This window comes from Cladophialophora bantiana, assembly GCF_000835475.1.
Source record: "Cladophialophora bantiana CBS 173.52 unplaced genomic scaffold supercont1.15, whole genome shotgun sequence".
In the NCBI taxonomy this organism is placed as follows: domain Eukaryota; kingdom Fungi; phylum Ascomycota; class Eurotiomycetes; order Chaetothyriales; family Herpotrichiellaceae; genus Cladophialophora; species Cladophialophora bantiana.
In genome coordinates this window covers 1,124,369-1,145,015 of record NW_015971589.1, presented here as the reverse complement: position 1 = coordinate 1,145,015, position 20,647 = coordinate 1,124,369, and the positions used below count along the sequence as shown (strand labels likewise).

Sequence of the window (20,647 nt, the reverse complement as noted above, 5' to 3'; positions counted from 1 at the left end):
GGAGTCTCAATTCGACATCGCATGTCCTAGAATGACGCACCCTCGCAGCTCAAGCTTGAAATGAATGCCTGCCTGATTTGCACTATCGTTAATTCAAGCCATTTATGGCATCAGCGCGATGGAGCAGACGACGGCCAGCCGTGTCACCAGATCCCGCCGATATCCCAGCCCTTAAGTCAGGGTCGTCTAGGAAAGAACAAATTTTGTGGGGATAATTACAAGTAGCAGGAAATGAGGATGATCACCGAATGGGAATGGCACTGCAGCAATATCAATCGACAGCATCCTCTGGAAACTACATTCGCGGTCCCTTTGATGCTCTAGTCGTATAGGGTGTCACGACGACTTCGCTGTGGCCAGTTTATATCCCTTGCCTTGCTCGCTTTGGGCACTTTGCCCGCTTTTTGCTCCTCTCAACAAAATCCGGCGAATGGCAGCTACGACATGTTTTGGGGAACTTCAAGTTATTATGCCCATGGTCAGTTAAGGTAAATAGAGGAACTGCCCGTCCCCCATTGATTCAGGACTCGACAAAGCTCCTCGAACTGCGTGGCTCGATGGCTTGCAACGCAACGGCATAACTCCTGGAACTTACAAAGGTACAGCCATCACAGTAACCATTCCCAACCTTGAAGAAACAGTGGGTATTTTTAACGATACTGTCCTCGATGCCATTGATGATGTCTTCGTGGAAGGCCACATTCGTGGTATCAAATTCATCGTATCCATGCTTCATGGCAATGCATTCGGCCAAAACTCGTGTGACGCCTACTGCACCGAATTTGGGGGATTTGGGTCTGCCTCTGGGACACCCATTACTCTCGGAAACTCGTTCTACACAATCCCACAGCAGTGGCCGCCTTCGACAACACGATTGCTCACGTCATGAACTATCAGTTACCAAACTTTGGAAAGCCCTGGGCGCAGCTGACAGAAGCAATAGCCGCATTCGATATTGAGAACAACCTGATGATTCGGCCATCACCCAGCTTAACAGTGTGGGACCAACATGGTTCGTTGATCGCGCGAAGCAGTTCAAAAAGTATGTCGACTCTGCTCCCATCGCTGTGTCGACCGGAGGTGCTGGAGGTAGCGGGAATATTTGCCAAAACCGGAACTGGAGACCGTGGCTGTTTACCTGTCCCGAGATCGATTGGATTGCTTTACATGGCTACGACGGTGACTGGACGCAGTGGGTGCGAAATGCTGCCTCTTGCTGCTCAATACGACAGAAAGCTATTTGTAGAAGAATGCGGAGTGGTTGCATCTGCACGGGAAAACAATCTTGCTTGAAATTTCGAGAAATTTATGGAACTTGGCCTCAGTTGGGTGCATTCGGAACTCGTTCCAGGTCCGATTGAGAGCTGATATTGTGGTTCGGATCGCAGCAACGCTGTGTTTGAGGTTCGTCCGAGACAGAACACACGCCGTCTAGGTTGGCTGACTCCAGACAGGTGCAACTTGAAGGGCTGGACTATGCAGGTTTCAGGCTATTGCAAACCGTACATTAACGGCGAAATTTGCCTACGACACCTCAACCCATCTAGGTCTGTGATAACCGAAGAGAAAATAAGTCAGGGTGCCTATGCAGACACCGACACGGTCCCGTTGCTACAGGGTGCATGGTAATACCCCGAAAGCATGCAATTTTAGGCTTTTGAAGTGAGAGAAGTTGTGACTAGGCTCAATTTCGTCATGCAAATAGGTGGACAATCCCTGTTGTATCAATTCAAGAGGACGGCAGACGATGCCGCGCCTCAAGCGACTTCAGGTCAACTTGTGGCCCCAACCGTGGTATCAATAAAGGTAAGAAAACAGTCCACGGAGCGCGGACTTTCACTGTCATGTACGGCTTCCTACCCTTGTTGATTTCCAAAGCCCTGCCTCGACCGACATACAGCATGACCACACATTTTCCACAAATGAAGGAGAGGACCGGGGTAAACCATATCCACTACTCATGCAACCTCACACCCTTCGTCACTTCAGAGATGGTTAAGCGAGCGTCATGCTCGCCGCGTGCAACCGAAAGATCAACAGTTGCCCATGGGGTGAGATGTCATCCCCTCACAAAATTGTCGGAGGTCAGGCTACGCTTTTCCTACAGTGAAGCGGAGGAGCAGACAGTCCGTGCCCAATACGGTAACCGATCTCCCACTGCCTCATTGCCTGTGGTGTCAATAGTCCTGGTCTTCGCTCAAAAACAATATAAGTTGGCAGATCATTCTGGTCTTTCAGAGGTGGGTGTCAGACAACGAGTCTGTCCTGTTCATCTTTCAGCATGGCGGCGCTCAATGCAAGTATACTCCTTTCCCACTGTTAGTCGGTAACTTACGAATGTTGTAGGAAAAGCAGGCAATCCATCAAGTGGAAGACTCAAAGGCGGCAGTCACAGACAAGGAAATCAAAGCCGTCAACGCGGACTTTGCAGCTGCCCTAGGTCAGAATGCACCTAACCCCTGGGGACGTGGACATGTGGCCCTTTACTGCTGCTGTCTGGTCGTTTATCTTTGTTCCACCATGAATGGTTAGTATGGTGTATGCGAACTTGGTGTGGAGCGAACTAACAAGGTGAAAGGCTACGACGGCTCTCTCATGGGCAGTATCAATGCTCTACCCAATTATCTCCGCTACTATAACGTGTCGGAAAATGAACAGGCAGGCACTGGGATCGTCTTCGCTATCTTCCAAGTCGGCCAAATGACTGGGGCTCTGTTCGTTTGGTTGGCGGACTGGAAAGGAAGGAAATTGCCAATATTCCTCGGCTGTGCAGGTGTGATGGTCGGAACAATCGTCACTGCCACAGCCAAGACGTGTAAGTGAACATATCCCACAATACCTGAGCTGCCGCTGACATTCTCAGTGGCTATATTCATTGGCGGCCGCTTCTTGCTGTCATTCTTCTGCACATGGGCGACAACTGCAGCACCCATGTATATCGTCGAAATTGCTCCCCCTCTGGTAAGGATGACTCCACCCGCACAGTGTATGCATTAATCCCTCGATTAGTACCGTGGTACTGTATCTGGACTATATAATACTCTCTGGTATATGGGTTCAATCATCGCCACCTTTGGTAAGCGGTTCCGCGAGGAGGCTGAGAGAGGTCACTGACAATCTTGCAGCTGTGTACGGGACGCATCTTCATTTTACATCAAACCTAGACTGGAGATTGCCTTTATGGCTTCAGCTTCTCTGCCCAGGAATTGTTTGTATTGCAGTCTGGTTTCTTCCAGAATCTCCTCGTTTCTTGGTTGCCACCGATCGCCTTGAAGAAGCTCGAGATTTTGTTGTGAAATATCATGCAAATGGAGATGCTTCCCACCCCATCGTCAACCTTGAACTCAACGAAATCCAACACAATTTGCGTGATGTTCCATTGGCATCTTGGAGCAACTTTTTTGACCTTCGGATTCTAGTCAAGTCTCGCTCGAGACGATATCGAAGCATGTTGAATCTCGCGTGGAGTTGGTTTGGCCAGTTCTCCGGAAACAAGTGAGTATCAGTTGGAGAGCCTGAGATCGCCTACTGATCTTTAACAGCGTCATCTCTTACTATCTGCCCCTGCTCCTTACCAACGTCGGGGTTACGGACACCAACACCGTGCTCTTGCTCAACGCAGTTTATGCATTGACTGGTTGGATTGCCGCTGCTGCCGGAGCTCGCTTCCACGACGTCTTCGGTCGGCGTAAAATGATGCTGGGCTCGACCTTTGGCATGATCATCTGCCTATCCATCACCGCCGGGACTGCGGCTGGATACGTCAATACCGGATCGAAAAGTTCATCTGATGCGAGCATTGCCTTCATCTACATCTTTGGAGTGGTCTTTGCATTCGCGTACACCAGTATGCAACCCATCTACCCTGCTGAGGTCATGTCGAACGAAATGCGAGCCAAGGGAATGTGGCTATTCCAATTCACGGCTGGTCTCGCTTCGTTTGTAAACACTTTCGCTGCGCCGGTTGCGCTGAAGAACATAAAGTACTGGTTTTATGTTTTCTTTGTGTTTTGGGATTGCTTCGAGTTCCTCTTCATATATTTCTTCTTTGTTGAGACCAAGGGCAGGACTCTCGAAGAACTGGACGAAGTATTCGAAGCGAAGAATCCAAGGAAAGCAAGCACGAGGAAAGTTGTTTTAAGAAGACAAGAGATCGTGGACGTGGAGGGTTCACGTAATGTATCGAGAGTGGATCAGCTTTCTTGATTCACTACTTTGGTCAGAAGGTAACAGCGTTCAAACAGAAGTCTCATGCAGGTAACCCCGAAGGAAGCGTGGATCAGATTGAAGAGTTGGAGCATGCAACCCTATTTGAAAATGAGCGGCACAGTCCGACTCAAAATACCGGCCATATCTAACGTAGCCAAAGACGGCTCAACAACTTCAAAGCGGCTGCTTTATTGATAGTATAGGATGAATCACAGAGGGCTACTATTCCCACGGTAAAAAAGAAGGACTCTAAGTGTACCGCTTATTTTTCAATTCGGCTTTGTCATGTAGTTGGCCGCCATTTAAATGATGATGCGAGCAGACGGAATATGAGAATGGCAAGGAAGAACCTCGGCCTGCTGGAGGAACATCGCTCGAGATATCGCGGCGACACTCTGAACGAAGAACAGGAACAGCTGGAATTCGAATACGATAGCGACGGTTACAATACATGGTCCATTAATTAGACAAGAGGATCGCTATTACTTCAGTTCCTCGACTCGACAACTCTGCGCTGCTCATGCGTAACTAGGCACTTCGACGTTCTTCACGACGACCTTATTATCCTTATTGTTTGCGTAGTTCGCGTCGATGCTCGCAAATCGTATCCTCACCCATTCCGCGGCTCGAACTCCTTTCGGTGGCATAGCTCTGTTATTATTTCCCTCGACCTTCTCCCTTTCGAGGAGGGGGCTCTTGACCGGTTCTAGCAGGGTGTCGTCGTCAGGGTTTGCGAAATAGATCACGCCGTATCGTGGAATATCTCTCTGATCCTCCGGGGGCAGGACAACTCTGTGTATTGAGCTCTCCAGATACCCTCCCGTGAGAAATGAAAGAGTGTCTGCGACATTCACGGTGATGCTTCCCTTGAGCGGCTTCACCCATTTCCACTCAGTTTCGCCATAGGGCCGAACCTGCAATGCAGCGACGGGCTGACGCATCAAAAGCGTGAGGGAACCGAAATCTGTGTGGCCATAGACGTTGTGCTCGACGTTGTGTTTCTTCATGATATCCAACTCTTCTCTTGTCCGTGGATGGTAAAGCATGTAGCGGAGGTGACATTGGGATCTTGCATCATAGTTGTGCAGCTTCCACAGTGCTTCTTCATCATCCAGTTCCATAATGATTGCGCACAGGATCAAGAGGCGTCTAAGCACGTAAAACGCCATGTGTCGTTGGAACTTTTCGGCCTTTGAGGCTTCCCTGACCAGCGGCGCCGGGCGCGGCAGGTCTCTGTAGGAGTCGCACCATTTGGGGTCATCGTATAGCTCGAGATTGTCAACGAGCCCGTGCTGCTGTTTTCTGCTGCCCCTTGGCTTCCATCCAAAGAACCCGAGGCCGTCCTTGCCAACTCGACACTTCTGCTTCTCTTCCTCGGGGAGGTCAAATATGGCCTTGGCCAGTGCGAATTGTTCGTTCACCTCTTCCTCCGAGAGGCCGAAGTTCGTCACGTAAAAGAACCCTACTGTGGAGATGGCGTGCTTTAGTTGAGCGGCCAGCGCCCGTTTCCCCCCAGGCTCGTCATATCGTGAGAGGTCGATTGTGATGAGGTCGGCCCAGGCTAAGTCGGCCTTTGTGTCGGGGATGTCTTGATAGCGAGTATAATCGACACCAAGGGAGCCCATTTTTATTCGACGAAGGGGGATTGACCAAAGTCACAATGTCTTTCACGTCTCAAAACCGGTTACTGGTCCAGCAGAAATCTATGATTCGCTTTTAATGCTCCAGAGGGCTAGGTCTAGGATGCGGATATGCCGAGGATATCCGGCTATCCCAAACGACGCGAAAAGGATGCTGCGACTGGCATCAGTCAGCCTGGGCTCAACCAGCCCCCAGAACTTATTGGCTGACGACTGCCTGGTCGTTTACTCGTATAGCACAGCCATAAATCCGTCCATCTCCGGTTTAGACCACTAGCCATGGCTATTTTATCCGCCTAACAAAGACCTCCAAACCGCTCTGGACCGCAATGAACGTTGAGTGGACTTTTGTTGCCTTCCTGGATACACAAGTTCAAAATCAAAGTTCTCCGGAAGTTGAGGAATGACTTCGTTCATCTCAAATTGCGCGAGGTACGGTCCAATGCAAAGATGTCCGCCGCCCTAAAAACTACAATACTAATGTTAGTTGCCGTCAGCCAGGATTGAAGTCTTGGAATGGATGTCTTATCGGATACATATGCTTCTTCATGTCCCTGACGTCGCCGCAAAGCCACCTTTCTGGCTGAAACTGGTCGATATCGTCGCCAACAAAAGCATCGCGATGAACTACCTATCCGTTTATTGATGCCACGATTCCTCCTGGGTAGTTCCAGCCGTCAATTATTGCACCTCCCTTTGGAAGATATCGAGGAATGCACAGTCCAACGGCTGGCCTCAATCGCATGGCCTCCAACAGACATGCCCGGAAATATGGCAAATCTTGTGCTTCTGCCCATGTGACATTGGGCGATAGATGGGCTCCCCGAATCTATTCGCTAAGTTTGCGATATATTTCCGGACTGGATAGGACGACAGGAAAGAATGATCGCATTGTAGACGCAGTGGGATCAGCACCAGCACCGCTGTCAAGACTGTGAGAGGACAACATAGGTTTGCAAGGACTACTTATATCGCACCATGAGCGACTGAGAAGACGTCCATCTCTTAGAATTTCCATGGGTCTTCAGCACTATCAATTGGCCCAACAGATCTCGCCGGTCAGGATCGAGGAAGAATCTATCAGTCTGGTTCATTTTTTCTTTTCGCAATTTCAACCAAAGCCATTTGATTGCCTTGTGGAGACTCAACAGTGTCAAGAGATATTGAAACACAAGGCTTTCTCCTAGCACATGTCGTAGCTCAGGGACCTGGCCGACGATGCTGTCATACTATTGCAGGTCATCAATCAATTTAACGGTACCTCCGATGTCTCTCTCTTGTGCAACAAAACCGCAACGCTGTAAAAATGCAAACTCTCTGACAACCCGCAAAATATCAGTTATACCTTTTCGGAAAGAAGGTCTACTCACATCAAAGGAAAAATAATGGAGCAAGTCAACCAGATCACAAACTCTCCCGGAGTCCGCATACTCGTCGATTTTGGCAATAAATTCGGTTGACACGTCTTTGATCCATGGACCCATCTTCTGCATACTGGCTAGGCTGTAAGGGAACACAGCTACACGTTTCATAGCGGCATGTTCCCATTCCCGGTTCTGTGAAGATATCTGGTGCATGTTTTGGGGAAAGACTTTGTAGAGTTCGGTCCTCGTGGAGCTATTTCCAGGGGTGAGAACATCGTGTGCGGCTTTTGGTGTTGTGAAGGAGAGCTCGTTAGGCGCAGCCCGCACTGTGCTTCCATATTTCCCATGCAAGTCGATATAGTCAAGTTCTGTGTGACCGTTGTACTCACTCCATGCCTTCCAGAGGCGAGTGCAGGAGCACGCCAACGGGTCGGGGTACTTGGAAAGTTGGTGGAAGTAGCGACCATAGATGCAGCGTGAGAGAATAAAAAGCACGAAGAATAAAAGAATATTGTTTTTGATGAGCTTCAGGACATCGGCAACCAGAGCCGACGATGTCCTATCGGCCATTTTGACTTCCGTGCCTATCGCGTCGATAAAAAGCAAATTTCCATGAACAGTTATGTATAGCCAAGACGAGTGCGATGCTCGCGCGAGATCCCCGATTCATCTTCCACAAGGAAAAAAATATCGCATGAAAAGATCAACAGTAGGCTCTGGCTCTAACATTGAGCCAATTGAGAGGGATCCTATTGAAAAGACCCCTGCGGCAACCCGGTGAACACGGCGAGCAGGATTACGTCGTGAATCCGTCTATATTTAAGGTTAGAACATGGGCAAAACTGTATCGCATGTGCCTTGAAATCTAGTTCTAACCCTACAATTTAGAAACACGTTCAAGGAAGTTAAATCTTAGGTCATAGCCAGAAATTCGACCATGCCCCCACCCCCCCCTCCAACACACTCTGTCTAGGATAATGGAAAAATACGAAGCAAAAAGATCGTGCATCTCCACTTCTCTCCTTCCAGTTATCCGAGGTGACGGCCAGGGTCTGGCTCATTAAATGTAACACGCACGACTGACAAACACTTCGCATTTCAAGACAGTAAAATAGATCCTCAACCAGCCATGGTTGAAGCCAACGGACTCTCATCTCATGAAGAATTATACAAGACTGCGCGAGACCATCTGCGCGAAGAAGGCTGGGCCGTCATCCCTGATGTTCTGAGCAAGGAAGAAACGGAGAATGTGCTTTCCAGGTTATGGAAAGCCAAAGAGGCTGGCGAAAGTCGTGGAGACGCGACATACATTCCTCGCCTCGATCCCAATCAAGCCAATGTTCGGGTCTTCTATCTACTTGAACTGGACCAGATCTTCCGAGACCTCATTGTGCACCCATTGGCAATCGATATGGTGAAGTCGGTCCTTGGAGACAATTTCTTGATCTCGAATTTCACGGCGAACATTGCTCGACCTGGCAGTCAATCTATGGCGCTTCATAGCGATCAAAGCATCGTAGTGCCGGAACCATGGAAGGAAGTTTGGGCACTCAATGTTATCTGGTGTCTGACCGACGTGTATGGTGATAACGGCGCAACACTGTATATACCGGGATCGAACAAATACGAGTCGCGGCGGGACATTCCGTCAGACGCCGACAAATTGCTCCGACCCTTCGAAGCGAAAGCCGGGAGCATTATCTTGATGGATGGCCGAGTCTGGCACACCTCCGGTGCCAACATCACCAAAGATAAAGACCGGGCCTTGATGTTTGGATATTACACCAAGCCTTTCCTTCGACAACAAGTTAACTGGACAGCAAAATTACCCCCTGAGCTACAGGAGACTCTGAGTGAAGAAATGAAAGAATGGTTGGGGTTGGGTTATAATGCCAATATTGCGAGGACGGGCAACACTTCGTATAATTATCTCAGCAGGCAGTTTCCGAGGGCTGAAATCCAAAGCTGAAACGCCCGAACTAAGACAGTACCGTGCAAGCTTTCCTCAATACGTTGCTATCATTGCAAGATAATGTTCGCCCAAGTAACAAACTGTCGGTATTCAAGAACCGAAATAGAAGCATCGCTAGAGTCCTGGTCTCCTCTTCCCCAGGTTGCTCGTCCTCGGCTCTTGAAGACCAAGAATGAGGAGACCAGACTCAAGGGTTGGAATAGGTCCAATGGGACGCAAAGTTCTAGAACCACAGTGATCCCGAGGCTTACTCAATGAGGCTTTTGTCCCTTGCAGAGGGGGTTTTCGGATCAAAAAGAAGACCGAAAGGCTGAATGAGCCTTGTGAGAGGATCTGACTTCCCTTTGCGTCGGCGTTTCAGATAAGAGGTATTCCATTCCGGGCCCTAACCTCTAAACTTCTTCGTCAGCTCACAGTTACATAACCTACAATGGCAACTCAAACATCTACGGAGACGCAGTCTGTTTCGCTAAAGATCAAGGGGAAAGTAGCCGATCTTGACAAGCATGTCAATCTTTCGAAGTTTTCGAAAGACGTGCCAAAGGCCGACTATGAACGAGCCGTTGATCTAATCAAGTCCAGGCTTGACAACATGTCTCTCGTTGCGGCCAAGCTTTCACTTACTCTCGGACCAAATCATCCCCCGTTGCTACTCGATGCTCGGACAAGCCCTGCGACTCTCCGTATCATAACTGGGGAATTGCCTGAAGATCTGGACGCCCAGGTCTACATCACGGCTATCATGATCAAAAGATTTGTCGATGGCCTGATGGACGCTCGCTATGCTCTCAACTGGGGCCATATCTTCATGCTCACTGGGCCTACGCGGGTCGGAGTCAAGTTTGTCGATGCCCTAACACCATTCAACGCCGTCCATCCTAAGCTTGACCGGCTGGATCTGAAAGATTTGCCAAAACCTACCGAGGACATTGAGCAGGTCAAGCGAGATCTTGATGTATGGGGATATGGCTTTGTCAAGAATGCCCTCACTCCAGAAGAAGTCCGAGTGTTGAGGAAACGGCTCATGGACCAGGCCAAGGGCGAGGCCGATGCCGGCATTGGATTCTTTGACGGCGGTGAGAAGAAGCCGAATCAACGTGTCTGGTGCTTGCCGAATAAGGGCAAGGAGTTTATCGATTTGCTGGAGAACAACAAGACCATTGAAGACATGGTCCCTGACTTTCTTGGAGACGACGCTATCTTATTCTCATACACTGCGAATATTGCTCGACCGGGCAACACCCCGATGCACATGCATACTGATCAAATTACGATTCAACCACCAATCAGATCCGTTGCTGTTGGCATGAATTTGATGTATTTCCTGGAAGATGTCACCCCAGAGAATGGCGGAACTCTGGTCATGCCGGGTAGCCACAAAGGCAACTGGGCACCGGACGACCCATACGATCCAGTTGATACTGTGGCTGCAGCTGGCCCTGCGGGGACTTGTATGGTTTTTGAAAGTAGACTGTGGCATGCGACGGGCGCGAACAAGATGCCAGCAGACAGCGGGAGTGAGCGACCGGTCATTCTGGTTTTCTTCACGCGACCTTGGATGAGACAGCAAGAGAATTACTCGTTGTCCGTCAAGGAGGACGTGCTTGCAAAGTGCTCGGACAAAGTCAAGGGCTACATGGGATTCAAGACAAGTGGAAGCATTGGTGGTGTTCAGACCAAGAAGAAGGACGGGGAAATTGTGAGACGACCAAAGGAGGACGAGTACATTGGTGTCATGGGTGTGGGCAGTTCTAGGTATTAATTACATAGCCGTCGAGTCCCACCCTCCTACACCAGGAGTTAAGAGATCCTGTGCTACGATGGTCTCACGCTTTGCCAGCAACTCTTCGATGTCCCAGTTAACGTATAACAATCGATTCTGGAGGAACGAAGCTTCAGGGGTGTTCACCCAGACTATGAAGTCTGCGGCAAGTTCGGCTGGACGGGTCAGTCAAGCCGAGGATGCTAGGGGGTATGGTTCTCGTACCTGTGTCATCGCATACCGAATTCCCTTCCTTTGCCATTGCAGTAGCAACGACTCCTGGATGAACATGGAACACCTTGAGGCCACGCTTGGCTTGCTCGTGGTAGAGGTAGCTGAACATCTTGAAAGCTGCAAGTTTACTTGCCCCGTATCCAGAAAGCCCAGCAACGAAATCAATCACGGCGGCCCCAGAAGTGATGTTCAGAATTGTTGGCTGCTCCGATGCATGTTCAAGGAATGCGGTAGCTAAAGCCAATGGACCCTTTACGTTGACTTCGAAGTGTCTCCAGTATCTATCGAAGTCCCAGTTGCTGTCCGGAGATGGTGTCGTTGGCATCGAGGCAATATAGCCAGCGTTGTTCACGAGGATGTCAAGCGGACGCCCAGATATCTTGGACGCTTCCGCAAAGACCTGCTGAGCCTTTTTGAGTCCCTCGCTGACATCGAAAACAAATTTCTCAACAATGACATTTGGACATTCCTTTGATATTCGTTGCTGTGTCTGCTCCAGAGTCGAGGGCGTACGACCGCACAGAAAGACAGCCTTTACACCGGTTCTCGCGAACGATAATGCGGTCGCTGCTCCAATGCCCGTCCCGGATCCTGTGATGAAAACAGCCTTATTCGACAAGTCCACATTTTTTAGTCGTTCTTGCAAGGCTGGATACGTGTCATGGTGGAAATTGGAAGTGAAGTTCTTGCGTGTTATGATGGACATGGTGAACAGGACCGCGCTGGCGATTTCAGGGGACAGGATGCGCACGAGACTCCTGGACGAAGAGCCCCTGACAAGGGGCAGTCGCTTTCACCATACCTCGTCAAGGCTGGCTAGACTGGCTCTCGGTCGTGGGAGCGATGCACCGAAGAATAGAGCCTCGGGATGATGAACTGTGGGATTCTTAGTGCTAACAAAGCTAAGCTGTTTTTGGATAGCCGAGGAGCCGAGATTGCGGGGGTTAATTCTCGTTTAGGGAAAGCCCCACTTCTCCCCAACATTGCGGGGAAAGGGCCCAGCAAGACCCTGCTCGGTATTGGCGTTCCCATCAACGAAGGGCCGCGAACCCTGCAGGCGACATTTGGCGGGCGGATGGAGGCGGTCCTGCAGGTGCAGCACATCCTGAGCTCGTCAACTGCGGTTAATGAGCTTTGGCCTCGAATTGATCACGACTCGCCGCACGCCAAAAATGTTACGGAGGATGACTCCTTTGCGATTCATGTTTGATACTATTAATCTCTCAGCAGCAGCCACAGCAGCCACAGCAGGCAAACTCGCTTCTCGTCAAAGATGAGCACGACCCAGCCCGACACTGAAACCTTGTCCCCTCCCACCGGGTCGAGATATCGCTTCATCAGAAACAAACCTCCAAAGAAACGTTCCTCACAAGCATGCCTCGAGTGCCGGCGGCGAAAGGTCCGTTGCGATATCGTAGCGCAGAAACCAGCCTCTTGCACAAACTGCCGGCTTGATGGGGTTACCTGTGAGCTAGGACGAAGAAAGAGGCGGCCACCGTATGTCTACAATAGGTTCTGTTGGGCCGGCTTACTGATGGGAGGCCCAGAAGACACGAGACCGTCCAACCCTCCCCTCCAACGCCCGACTCCTCCATCTCATCCCATCGGCATTTTCATGCGAATCCAGAAGTCGATGCGCCGACCCAGCATGATGACCGTGGTGCCTTCGATATCCTTTCGAGCCCAGCGTTCGCTTTTCACGACACGCCTCGGCAGAACCTCAACCCTGAGATCACAGCTCCTGCACTCTCGTGCCTTGCAAAACTAGCTACTGACATTGAGCTCCCCCCTTTCATCAAACCGTTTCCCGATACCCTACAGGCCGAGGATTGGCAGTACCTCTGCGCGAAGAAATGCTTCGACTTCCCACCCCCAGATTTTGAAAAAATCATCTTTCAACGATTTGCCGAGTTCGTCCATCCACTTCTTCCCCTTGTTGATGTGCCCGATGTGCTTTCCACCATCAGTGGAGAGTCTCCAAACAAAATATCTCTCCTTCTCTACCATACGTTGATTGGAGCAGGCCTTGCTGCCGTGGAATTGGATGAGATCAAGAGATATGGGTACGAGAGCAAGGCCGCCGCAAGAAATAACTTTTACTCCAAGGCAAAGGTCGGTCACCTCAAAAGAACACCCCCAGGGAATATGCTAACGTGTTTCAGGCACTCCTTGACATGGAGGTGGAGCCTGATCGTATGATTACCTGTCAGGCGGCCTTGTTGTTCATTAGCTGGTCGAGCAACAACGATCCGAAAGATGGAATGCATTGGACGGGAATTGCTCTGACCCAAGCGTACTCCATTGCTCTTCAAAAGACAGCTAATAATGCCGATTCGCCCCTGAAGAGACGCCTTTGGTGGACGTTGGTGATGAAAGAAGCCGACGTCTGCCTTTCAATGGGAAAGCCACCGCGCATAATGGCTCTGGATCAGCTCATGCTGGATCATGCGGACTTTGGTGGCAGCGTCCGAGATGCATCTTCGCAACATATGCTTGAAGCAGCCTGCATTGAGAAAGCAAAGCTTTGTCTTATCATTCATCGGGTTTTGCGCCTGTTGCATACTGTTGATCGACGAAACATTACTCCAGGAGCCCAAGATTCCAGAGTATGGCAAATGGACTCGGAATTGCAAGACTGGAAACATCAAGCGCCTTTTGACCTGTGGCGTTTTTCAGATGATTTCGACGCGAAACGAGTACTCCTCACCGTTTCCATGGTCAAGTTGACCTTCCTGATGGCTGCCATAATGCTGCACAAGCCCGAAGTTCCCATCAAGAAATGGACAAAGTGTATGGAAGAGACGCCCGACCTTTATCTGGACGAGGAGCTTTGCAGATACCAAGCCCATGCGAGAGCGATGAGAAGAGCTGCCGATGACATGACTCGCATCCACAAGGATCTCCACGATGCTGGTCTGACAAGTGTAATTCCTGCCCTTGGAGTCGCGACGGTCTGTGCGGCGGTCAGTGTCCATCTGCTGGACGCCCGGTCGACAAGCGAAGCAATACGCGCCAGGAGTCTGCAGCAACTCGATGCTTGCTTGATTGTTTTGCGTGAAGTCAAAAATATCCACTACACCGCGGGCGAAGTTGCAAAGATCGTGGAAGGTGCTATCAGAGCTGTGCGCGAGAACAGGTCGCTGGAAATAATGAAGCAGTCCGGAACTGCCCAGACCATTTGCAATGCGCTTCCCCACGCTGAAGACATATCAGAGCAAAACGGGCAAGACAGTTCAGCAGCAAATATCTGGATCGATCCTTCGGTTGACGTGGAATATCTTTTCAACTTTGATCTTGAAAGGGACCTCTTCTTCGAGTAGGAGACGCATCAGAACAATGGAGGGTAATTATGAAACTCTAATTAGCTCATGATCATTCGTTGACCGGGATGGCTACCGCAACCAATTTTCCCTTACATCAATATGTCCAAGTCTACGTCCTTTCGAAAACCTCAGGAGATTGCAGACATGCCTGTCGAATACCACAATCCTCAGCGGCGAATGTTGAACTCTCTGACATCCATTTCCGTTTCCACACCTGAACATCCTGCCCATTGACCTGAACCATGACTTGAATCGACGTCAAATGCCCTGCATCTCCCGGCTCTTGACTATCCCTATCACCACTGATACGGATTTCCTGCCTCCTTGCTGCCATTGGGCTTGGAACTGGCTTTTTCACTCCTTCCTGGGGAGAATCTGTTGTGAAATAGACTTGTATCCCCGTGGGATTGAATTCGATCTATGTATTAGCATTGTATTTCTCCAAGAGACTTCACAGGGAGGGCTGCATCTATGATATGCCCGGCAACGTCTAGAATACAGCAAAAAGGGGCAGCATAAAAGAAAAGGGCATCCGCGAGACCCTGCGCCAATATCAAAACAGTCCTTGCAGGACTAGGGTGAATAGGCAAGTTCTATGCCCAACTCTGCTTGTATATCAATTTTGTTAGGCAGCCAGGAGCCATGGTATCCGCGGGGTTGACGCGCGAGCAAGGCCTATGCGAGAAATTTCAACGACATCAAAGGTGGTATGCAAAGTGTCTGACAACGTAATCAGTCATGCCGTTATCGTGTTTTTAGCGCATCCGTACTTCCGCCCTTCAGTATGGACTGTCTTCAATCTGTATATTGTTGAAAGCATAGGAGAAACGCCTATTAAATCTTCCAAGGTGTGACCTACTTGTTTACAGTTGCCCCTCTACCGCTTTGCCGCTCTACCATCACCAGGCTCCTACTGCACGTGCTCTACCATGTGACAAGTGGCGTGATGGAACATAGAACTTTTACGAGCTGGGTCTAACGTCGAGAATATTTTCCTTCACACTGTAAGACTACAGGGTATGTACCAATCCACGTCTCATGATCAGTCATTCATTCCCAGGTCGTAGGCAACATTTCCTATGTCAAGAAGTTGTGTATAAAGCGACATGGTTCTCCAAGCCGAATCTCTAATCTTGTCACATTGACAAAAAGAAAATAAAACTCGTATCAGCGAATGTTTTAAAGCGACTACAGTAATGTGGGGGAAATTTCTCTCTGTGTTCAAAGGCAAAGGTCCAGCCCGTCCCTCCAATCGACGACACTCATCAACACCCTCCGACCCATTTGGAGATGAAGAAGAAACTCCACCATCGAGCGAGAATCGAGAGGGCCGTCTCCACCACACTCTGGAAGAGAGCCTTGGGCGGAACCCGCGGGATGAGGATGCTCTTGACGCCGAGGACGACGAGGACGTCCCCATTCGCCATCACACTCTAGAAGAGAATATCGAGCTTGCGAGGGAGCTATCCCAAGAATTGCGACGCCAATCCGAGGAGCTGAAGCAGTCCTCAGGCAACAAAGAACACGCAGGGGGTCGTTCGGATAAATCTCAATAACCACCCCAGGGGTCTCCGATATCTTTCAGTGATGTTCCCATGTCTGTGATGGAAAGAGGTGGGAAAAGGAAGTCTCCGTGATTTATACCAGATAAATTGTTTGGACGTGCATTGAGAGAAGTCAGTTCTCTTTAACTCGGGACTGGAGAGCGGTAAGCTTCCAACTTGATGAAGGGACGCTCAGGCCGTACGCGGACATTGGTGGTCTGATATGCCGGCCCTTCTCCAGAGATGAAGAATTCGATGCGTAGTCACGATGACGGAAGTCGGCAATGCATTATAGGTGGATATTATTTCTGGACGATGTTGAATACCCTATATATATTAATATCATTTGATCGCACTAGAGAATACTTTCAGCTCTATGTCAGCCTCCTAGTATTTTATCTTGAAGTCCTAGAATCTCCTCTGACTCATGCTACACGACGTAATCCGCCCGTCACTACATCATACACATATCCTTGTGCTTTGTCCGCGAGCTCCTTTTGCACGAGTGGCGATTGTTTCAACCACTCAATATCGTCCTTTGTGTTTTGTTCGACACTATTTCCCAGCAAGCGATCAGCGTGCTACGCTCAGCCAAGAGGTTTACAATAAGGCCTACTCTGAAATCGGTCCAAAGTCCATCTCGTTGATCACGCTCGCATTTTCGGGTCCGATGCGAGCATTGATCTCCTAGCACATGCTATCGCTTGTGTACTGGAGACAGCCACAGTCGGTGTGATGGATCACCATGATCTCTTCCAGCCCGGCAAGCATGTCCAAAGCGCAGATGTCTGCAATTGCGCCGCGCCCGTTTCCCGCCGCGCTTCGGTGTACTATGACTTCTGTTGGACCCCGGTACCACGGCGCGACGGCAGTAAGCTTGAATGCCACACCATTCCCGTTGATCAGAAGCCAGCGTAAATGCTTAGAACCTCTCACCTGCAGGCTTGAGGTCGAAGATGTGTTCTGGGGTGGAGCGAGGGTCGACGCATGCCACTGACAGGGCGTATTAGTAACTGCCTTTTCACCTCCTCCTCAGCGGTAAAGGGAGTGGATGAGGAGATGATGCTTCCAGCAACGACGCAACATACCAACAGGTATCGCGCTCATCTTAATACCTTTGGCTCGTCGCTCGTTGCCAGACATTACAGGCTTGTGAGTTTTGGCGGTTTCCCGGTGCTCTGGTTAATGTGTTGGATGGCGAAATAGGAAGGGTATACTCACTTGCTGCGCTCTATGAGCTCCGCAATTGTCGGATATGCCATGGTGCACACTGGTGAGCGCAGTAAGACTTGTTGCAGGGAGATATTTACTCAGCAATACGCTGATAATGGCCTCAGAGACTGAACCAAAGAGGGTCCCAAAACTCTGGTGCGAGAACATCTTTATGAAACTTCAGTCATTGTTACTCCTCGACCTGGACAACTCGTGCCCATCGTTCTCACCAACGGCACCAATCCTTCCTTGCGTTCTAACCCGGTCGTTCCTATGTCTGGTAGCTGGAACTGGATCCTGTGTCTAGCATGGCCCCGCCTGGTAGAGGATAAGTGCAATTTGCGTGGCCTTGGAAAGGTACAAACATTGAACAATTGCACTCCAGAGTTACAAGATTTCCTGATGAGGGAGAGGTCTAATCAGAGATGATGGATTGATAGGCTGGAAGGAGCAAAGCGTACCAGACTAACCGGATGCGTATATCGGTTCCCTGGTCATGTTCGATGTAGTGGGGCTGATTATATCCTATCTACATGCCCAACGCAGTTGACCATCTACATACGAGTACACAGTGAACAACCAAGGCCCCTTCCCGCCTTACCCAGTGACGGAAATAAGACAAGCGACGCAGATGTCCGTCTTCAGCCTGGTGAGGACCAATTATCCCAGGGGGAAGGGAAATGGCAGCGTCTATTACGTGCTGACGACCCGAGGTGGAGAACGCGGAGATTAGTTAGGCAGAGGACATCTCAAAGAGGTGCTGGCCATTCCACGTGCCATGAGTGCACTTTTAAACAATACCGAACTAGACATCATGATGAGCATAAGCGAGAAAAACGGTTGTGTGTGGCATTTCCTTAGCCGAATTTTCTCTCCAGGGCGCTAACAGTTGTCCATAGCGAAGTAGTACCAGTAGTCGTAAATAAGTCCGTACTATTCCTTCTTCGCCCAGCCCCCTGCTGCATGGAGAAGGGCCTCGTCTATCAACCCCTATTTCCGCTAGTCTTATTGGGAAGCGATGTCATTTCATTATCGATACGTATTGCTGTTACACTGCTCAGTCCCTTCCCCGTGCTCCGCATTTCGCGTTTCGCATCTCATAATAAGCTTTCTGCTTCGCGATTCGTGTCAAAAGAATATTTACAAATCTGGCAATCCCAGTCAGACTCCATAAATATACCCCAAACACAGCCTATCCAGTTCTCGATGACGCGAGTCTTGGGTAAAAGACTTCAAGTTGAAGGCCAAAACTCTGTGGATGACCCGGGTACCGTGCAAGTAGGTATGTGAGATCAATTTGTTTCCCATAATCCACTGATTAGCCGGGTTTGATCTGCTGAAGTGGCCAGGCCATCCACAACCCTCCAATTGTCGCCTATTGCATTGTACAGAGCTGTGACCAGCTGCCCCCGGCGCCCACCGTGCACTAACAAGAGGCAGCGCCTCGTTCCAGCGGAATGCAGAAATGGGCCAGGAGAATAGCTGCCTCAGGTTTCCGCCGGTCCAGGAGCTCGAGATATTCCTGCGGGAAGCGTTCAGTCCACAAGAACAAGGAGAACTTGATCCCCAAAGGTTGGTCCGGTGATAGAGATATCTCAAAACTTTGGCGCAGAAGTCTTAGGGTTGTGCGATAGACGTCTCTTTCGCTATCCGGAAGCTGCCGGGATGAGTCTTGCCCCTCGAAAAGGACCTCGAGGCCAGCGAGCCTCGCATCGTCAGGGTTGCGAGAGAGATCGATGTCGCTTTCTGCCTGTTGGAGGTGGAAGGCCATAGGGCCCTTGATGATCCAGGACTTGATGACTTGGAGAACCTTGCGACAACCACGGAGGAGATGGATCCATTCTGGAACGGTGGATCGTGCTGCTACGCCAGACGCGCGTGCAAGGACTGTGTCGACGTCGGCAAAGGCGAACGCAATGGTCAGGCTGGCAAAGGCCATCACGGCGTGACAGTTTTCTTCCATCATCTTCTTTCTGAAATCATCAATAATATTGCGGTAGAAGGAAAGCGCGATGTTTTGGTGACGGACCCCGCGAACCAGGTACTTCTGACTGGTCTCCGGCTCGGTTCGTGACTTGTGCAGGGCGGAAATGGCCAAGATCCCATGCATCAATAACGGTTACTTGCAGGCAATCTGAGGAATCTCGAACAGCCATGCCTTGATATCTATTGGCTTGTCGCCAAAACCATGACTTGTAAACATAGTCCAGCGGTGGAGCAACTCTAGCTCTTCTAGCTGCAAATCCGCGCAGTGTGACAACGGTTTAGCATGGAATAAAGAGCCTGGAGCTGTTCCCGAGACTCGGTATACGCGTGATGTAGAATATCTCTTGTACAGAGAACATTGTGGCCGTCCTTCGCTACACTTGCAAAAAATGTCAGCCCCGGCTGAGATTCGACGGGCGGGGCTCTCTTCCCTACCTTGATCTTCCGCGCCTTACACTCCGCGCAGCCGGATCTCCCTTTACGATGTGGCCTTATCCGCCCAGTGTGGCCGTTACGGGAGAAGCCGCCGTTTGCGAAATATGCGATTGGTGACATCAACTTTGGAATGCGAGATCAAATAGCAGGGGAGGATTCGATGGAGGAGGATACCAGCCTCCTTTCACGGGATTCTTCTCTTTCTCACCTTGGATGTGTTAAGGTCACTCATTCAGCTCTGTCTTATGGTATGGTTCAGTGGGGTTGTGGCAGTATCACATTCAGGTTCGATGCACGAGTACGACGGGAACAGTAAGAGTTGCATGATTACTGATCGGGAAGCTCGAGTTTGTCAGAGTTAGAGTCCTGGAAAGATTCCGGCAATTGAAAGTCAAGATGTTGGATATTCCACAAACAGCTTTTTATTGGGTAGTTCCGTTAAATCACTTCGTTTTCTGCTATGAACGCGAAGCTCATTCCGGGAAGGTTCTTCTGTCACGGCAGCCACTGAAATCGCCTAGAATTCTAGATCGAAGGAGTTTATTGCTCCCCCATCCTGCATCGCCCAGAATTCCACACAAGCAATTCGAGTTTGTGAATTCCAGTACTTCCAAGGTTCCACAAAACAAAAATATACGAACGCTGATCCCCAAACAAGCTATGAAAGATGTAGCTGTTGCGAGAAGGCGAAGGGGCAACTGTGGAAAACACAATCTTAGGCAACTGCCAATTTTCACACATTGCGCTTCGCCTGCCGGCCCGGATGAAGCTGAAATTCATGGTTCGGTTCTTCGACACCTAGACTCAACAAATATGGCGCAAGGGCTAGACTACGTCTGTACGGAATGTCAATCACCAAAGTGCATCATGTCTGGACGGCAGTGCTCTCTAGCTCCTGCCAGCCTCGTACAGAACGACTACTCACGTCTGGGCATCTCTTCGGGCTTCTCGATCCTCAACCTCTGC

General features: G+C 50.0%; 10 protein-coding genes across 10 annotated transcripts; 6 read left to right on the top strand and 4 right to left on the bottom strand.

Annotated features, from left to right (window-relative positions):
• Positions 1 to 524: 524 nt before the first annotated feature.
• Z519_09583 (uncharacterized protein) lies at positions 525 to 889 on the top strand (the record flags this gene model as incomplete). Its single annotated transcript, XM_016767304.1, has 1 exon — positions 525 to 889. A coding segment is annotated over one exon (365 nt), but the record flags the coding sequence as incomplete, so codon positions are not given.
• A 955-nt stretch (positions 890 to 1,844) lies between these two features.
• On the top strand, positions 1,845 to 4,206 carry Z519_09582 (uncharacterized protein; the record flags this gene model as incomplete). The annotated part of the gene is made up of 9 exons (XM_016767303.1): positions 1,845 to 1,940; positions 1,990 to 2,051; positions 2,108 to 2,240; positions 2,347 to 2,527; positions 2,579 to 2,815; positions 2,864 to 2,961; positions 3,010 to 3,076; positions 3,126 to 3,495; positions 3,543 to 4,206. The coding sequence occupies 9 exons, from the start codon at positions 1,845 to 1,847 to the stop codon at positions 4,204 to 4,206; spliced, it is 1,908 nt and encodes a 635-aa protein (XP_016616819.1).
• A 521-nt stretch (positions 4,207 to 4,727) lies between these two features.
• On the bottom strand, positions 4,728 to 5,834 carry Z519_09581 (uncharacterized protein; the record flags this gene model as incomplete). Its single annotated transcript, XM_016767302.1, has 1 exon — positions 4,728 to 5,834. One exon carries the CDS (start codon positions 5,832 to 5,834, stop codon positions 4,728 to 4,730), a length of 1,107 nt encoding a protein of 368 aa, XP_016616818.1.
• A 977-nt stretch (positions 5,835 to 6,811) lies between these two features.
• Positions 6,812 to 7,783, bottom strand: Z519_09580 (uncharacterized protein; the record flags this gene model as incomplete). Its single annotated transcript, XM_016767301.1, has 2 exons — positions 6,812 to 7,078; positions 7,220 to 7,783. The coding sequence occupies 2 exons, from the start codon at positions 7,781 to 7,783 to the stop codon at positions 6,812 to 6,814; spliced, it is 831 nt and encodes a 276-aa protein (XP_016616817.1).
• Positions 7,784 to 8,342: 559 nt separating this feature from the next.
• Z519_09579 (uncharacterized protein) lies at positions 8,343 to 9,182 on the top strand (the record flags this gene model as incomplete). Its single annotated transcript, XM_016767300.1, has 1 exon — positions 8,343 to 9,182. One exon carries the CDS (start codon positions 8,343 to 8,345, stop codon positions 9,180 to 9,182), a length of 840 nt encoding a protein of 279 aa, XP_016616816.1.
• A 433-nt stretch (positions 9,183 to 9,615) lies between these two features.
• Z519_09578 (uncharacterized protein) lies at positions 9,616 to 10,947 on the top strand (the record flags this gene model as incomplete). The annotated part of the gene is made up of 1 exon (XM_016767299.1): positions 9,616 to 10,947. The coding sequence occupies one exon, from the start codon at positions 9,616 to 9,618 to the stop codon at positions 10,945 to 10,947; it is 1,332 nt and encodes a 443-aa protein (XP_016616815.1).
• Z519_09577 (uncharacterized protein) lies at positions 10,948 to 11,887 on the bottom strand (the record flags this gene model as incomplete). Its single annotated transcript, XM_016767298.1, has 2 exons — positions 10,948 to 11,123; positions 11,173 to 11,887. The coding sequence occupies 2 exons, from the start codon at positions 11,885 to 11,887 to the stop codon at positions 10,948 to 10,950; spliced, it is 891 nt and encodes a 296-aa protein (XP_016616814.1).
• Positions 11,888 to 12,454: 567 nt separating this feature from the next.
• On the top strand, positions 12,455 to 14,501 carry Z519_09576 (uncharacterized protein; the record flags this gene model as incomplete). Its single annotated transcript, XM_016767297.1, has 3 exons — positions 12,455 to 12,678; positions 12,729 to 13,293; positions 13,344 to 14,501. 3 exons carry the CDS (start codon positions 12,455 to 12,457, stop codon positions 14,499 to 14,501), a joined length of 1,947 nt encoding a protein of 648 aa, XP_016616813.1.
• A 1,199-nt stretch (positions 14,502 to 15,700) lies between these two features.
• Z519_09575 (uncharacterized protein) lies at positions 15,701 to 16,060 on the top strand (the record flags this gene model as incomplete). Its single annotated transcript, XM_016767296.1, has 1 exon — positions 15,701 to 16,060. The coding sequence occupies one exon, from the start codon at positions 15,701 to 15,703 to the stop codon at positions 16,058 to 16,060; it is 360 nt and encodes a 119-aa protein (XP_016616812.1).
• Positions 16,061 to 18,552: 2,492 nt separating this feature from the next.
• On the bottom strand, positions 18,553 to 19,370 carry Z519_09574 (uncharacterized protein; the record flags this gene model as incomplete). The annotated part of the gene is made up of 2 exons (XM_016767295.1): positions 18,553 to 18,635; positions 18,692 to 19,370. 2 exons carry the CDS (start codon positions 19,368 to 19,370, stop codon positions 18,553 to 18,555), a joined length of 762 nt encoding a protein of 253 aa, XP_016616811.1.
• Positions 19,371 to 20,647: the final 1,277 nt, after the last annotated feature.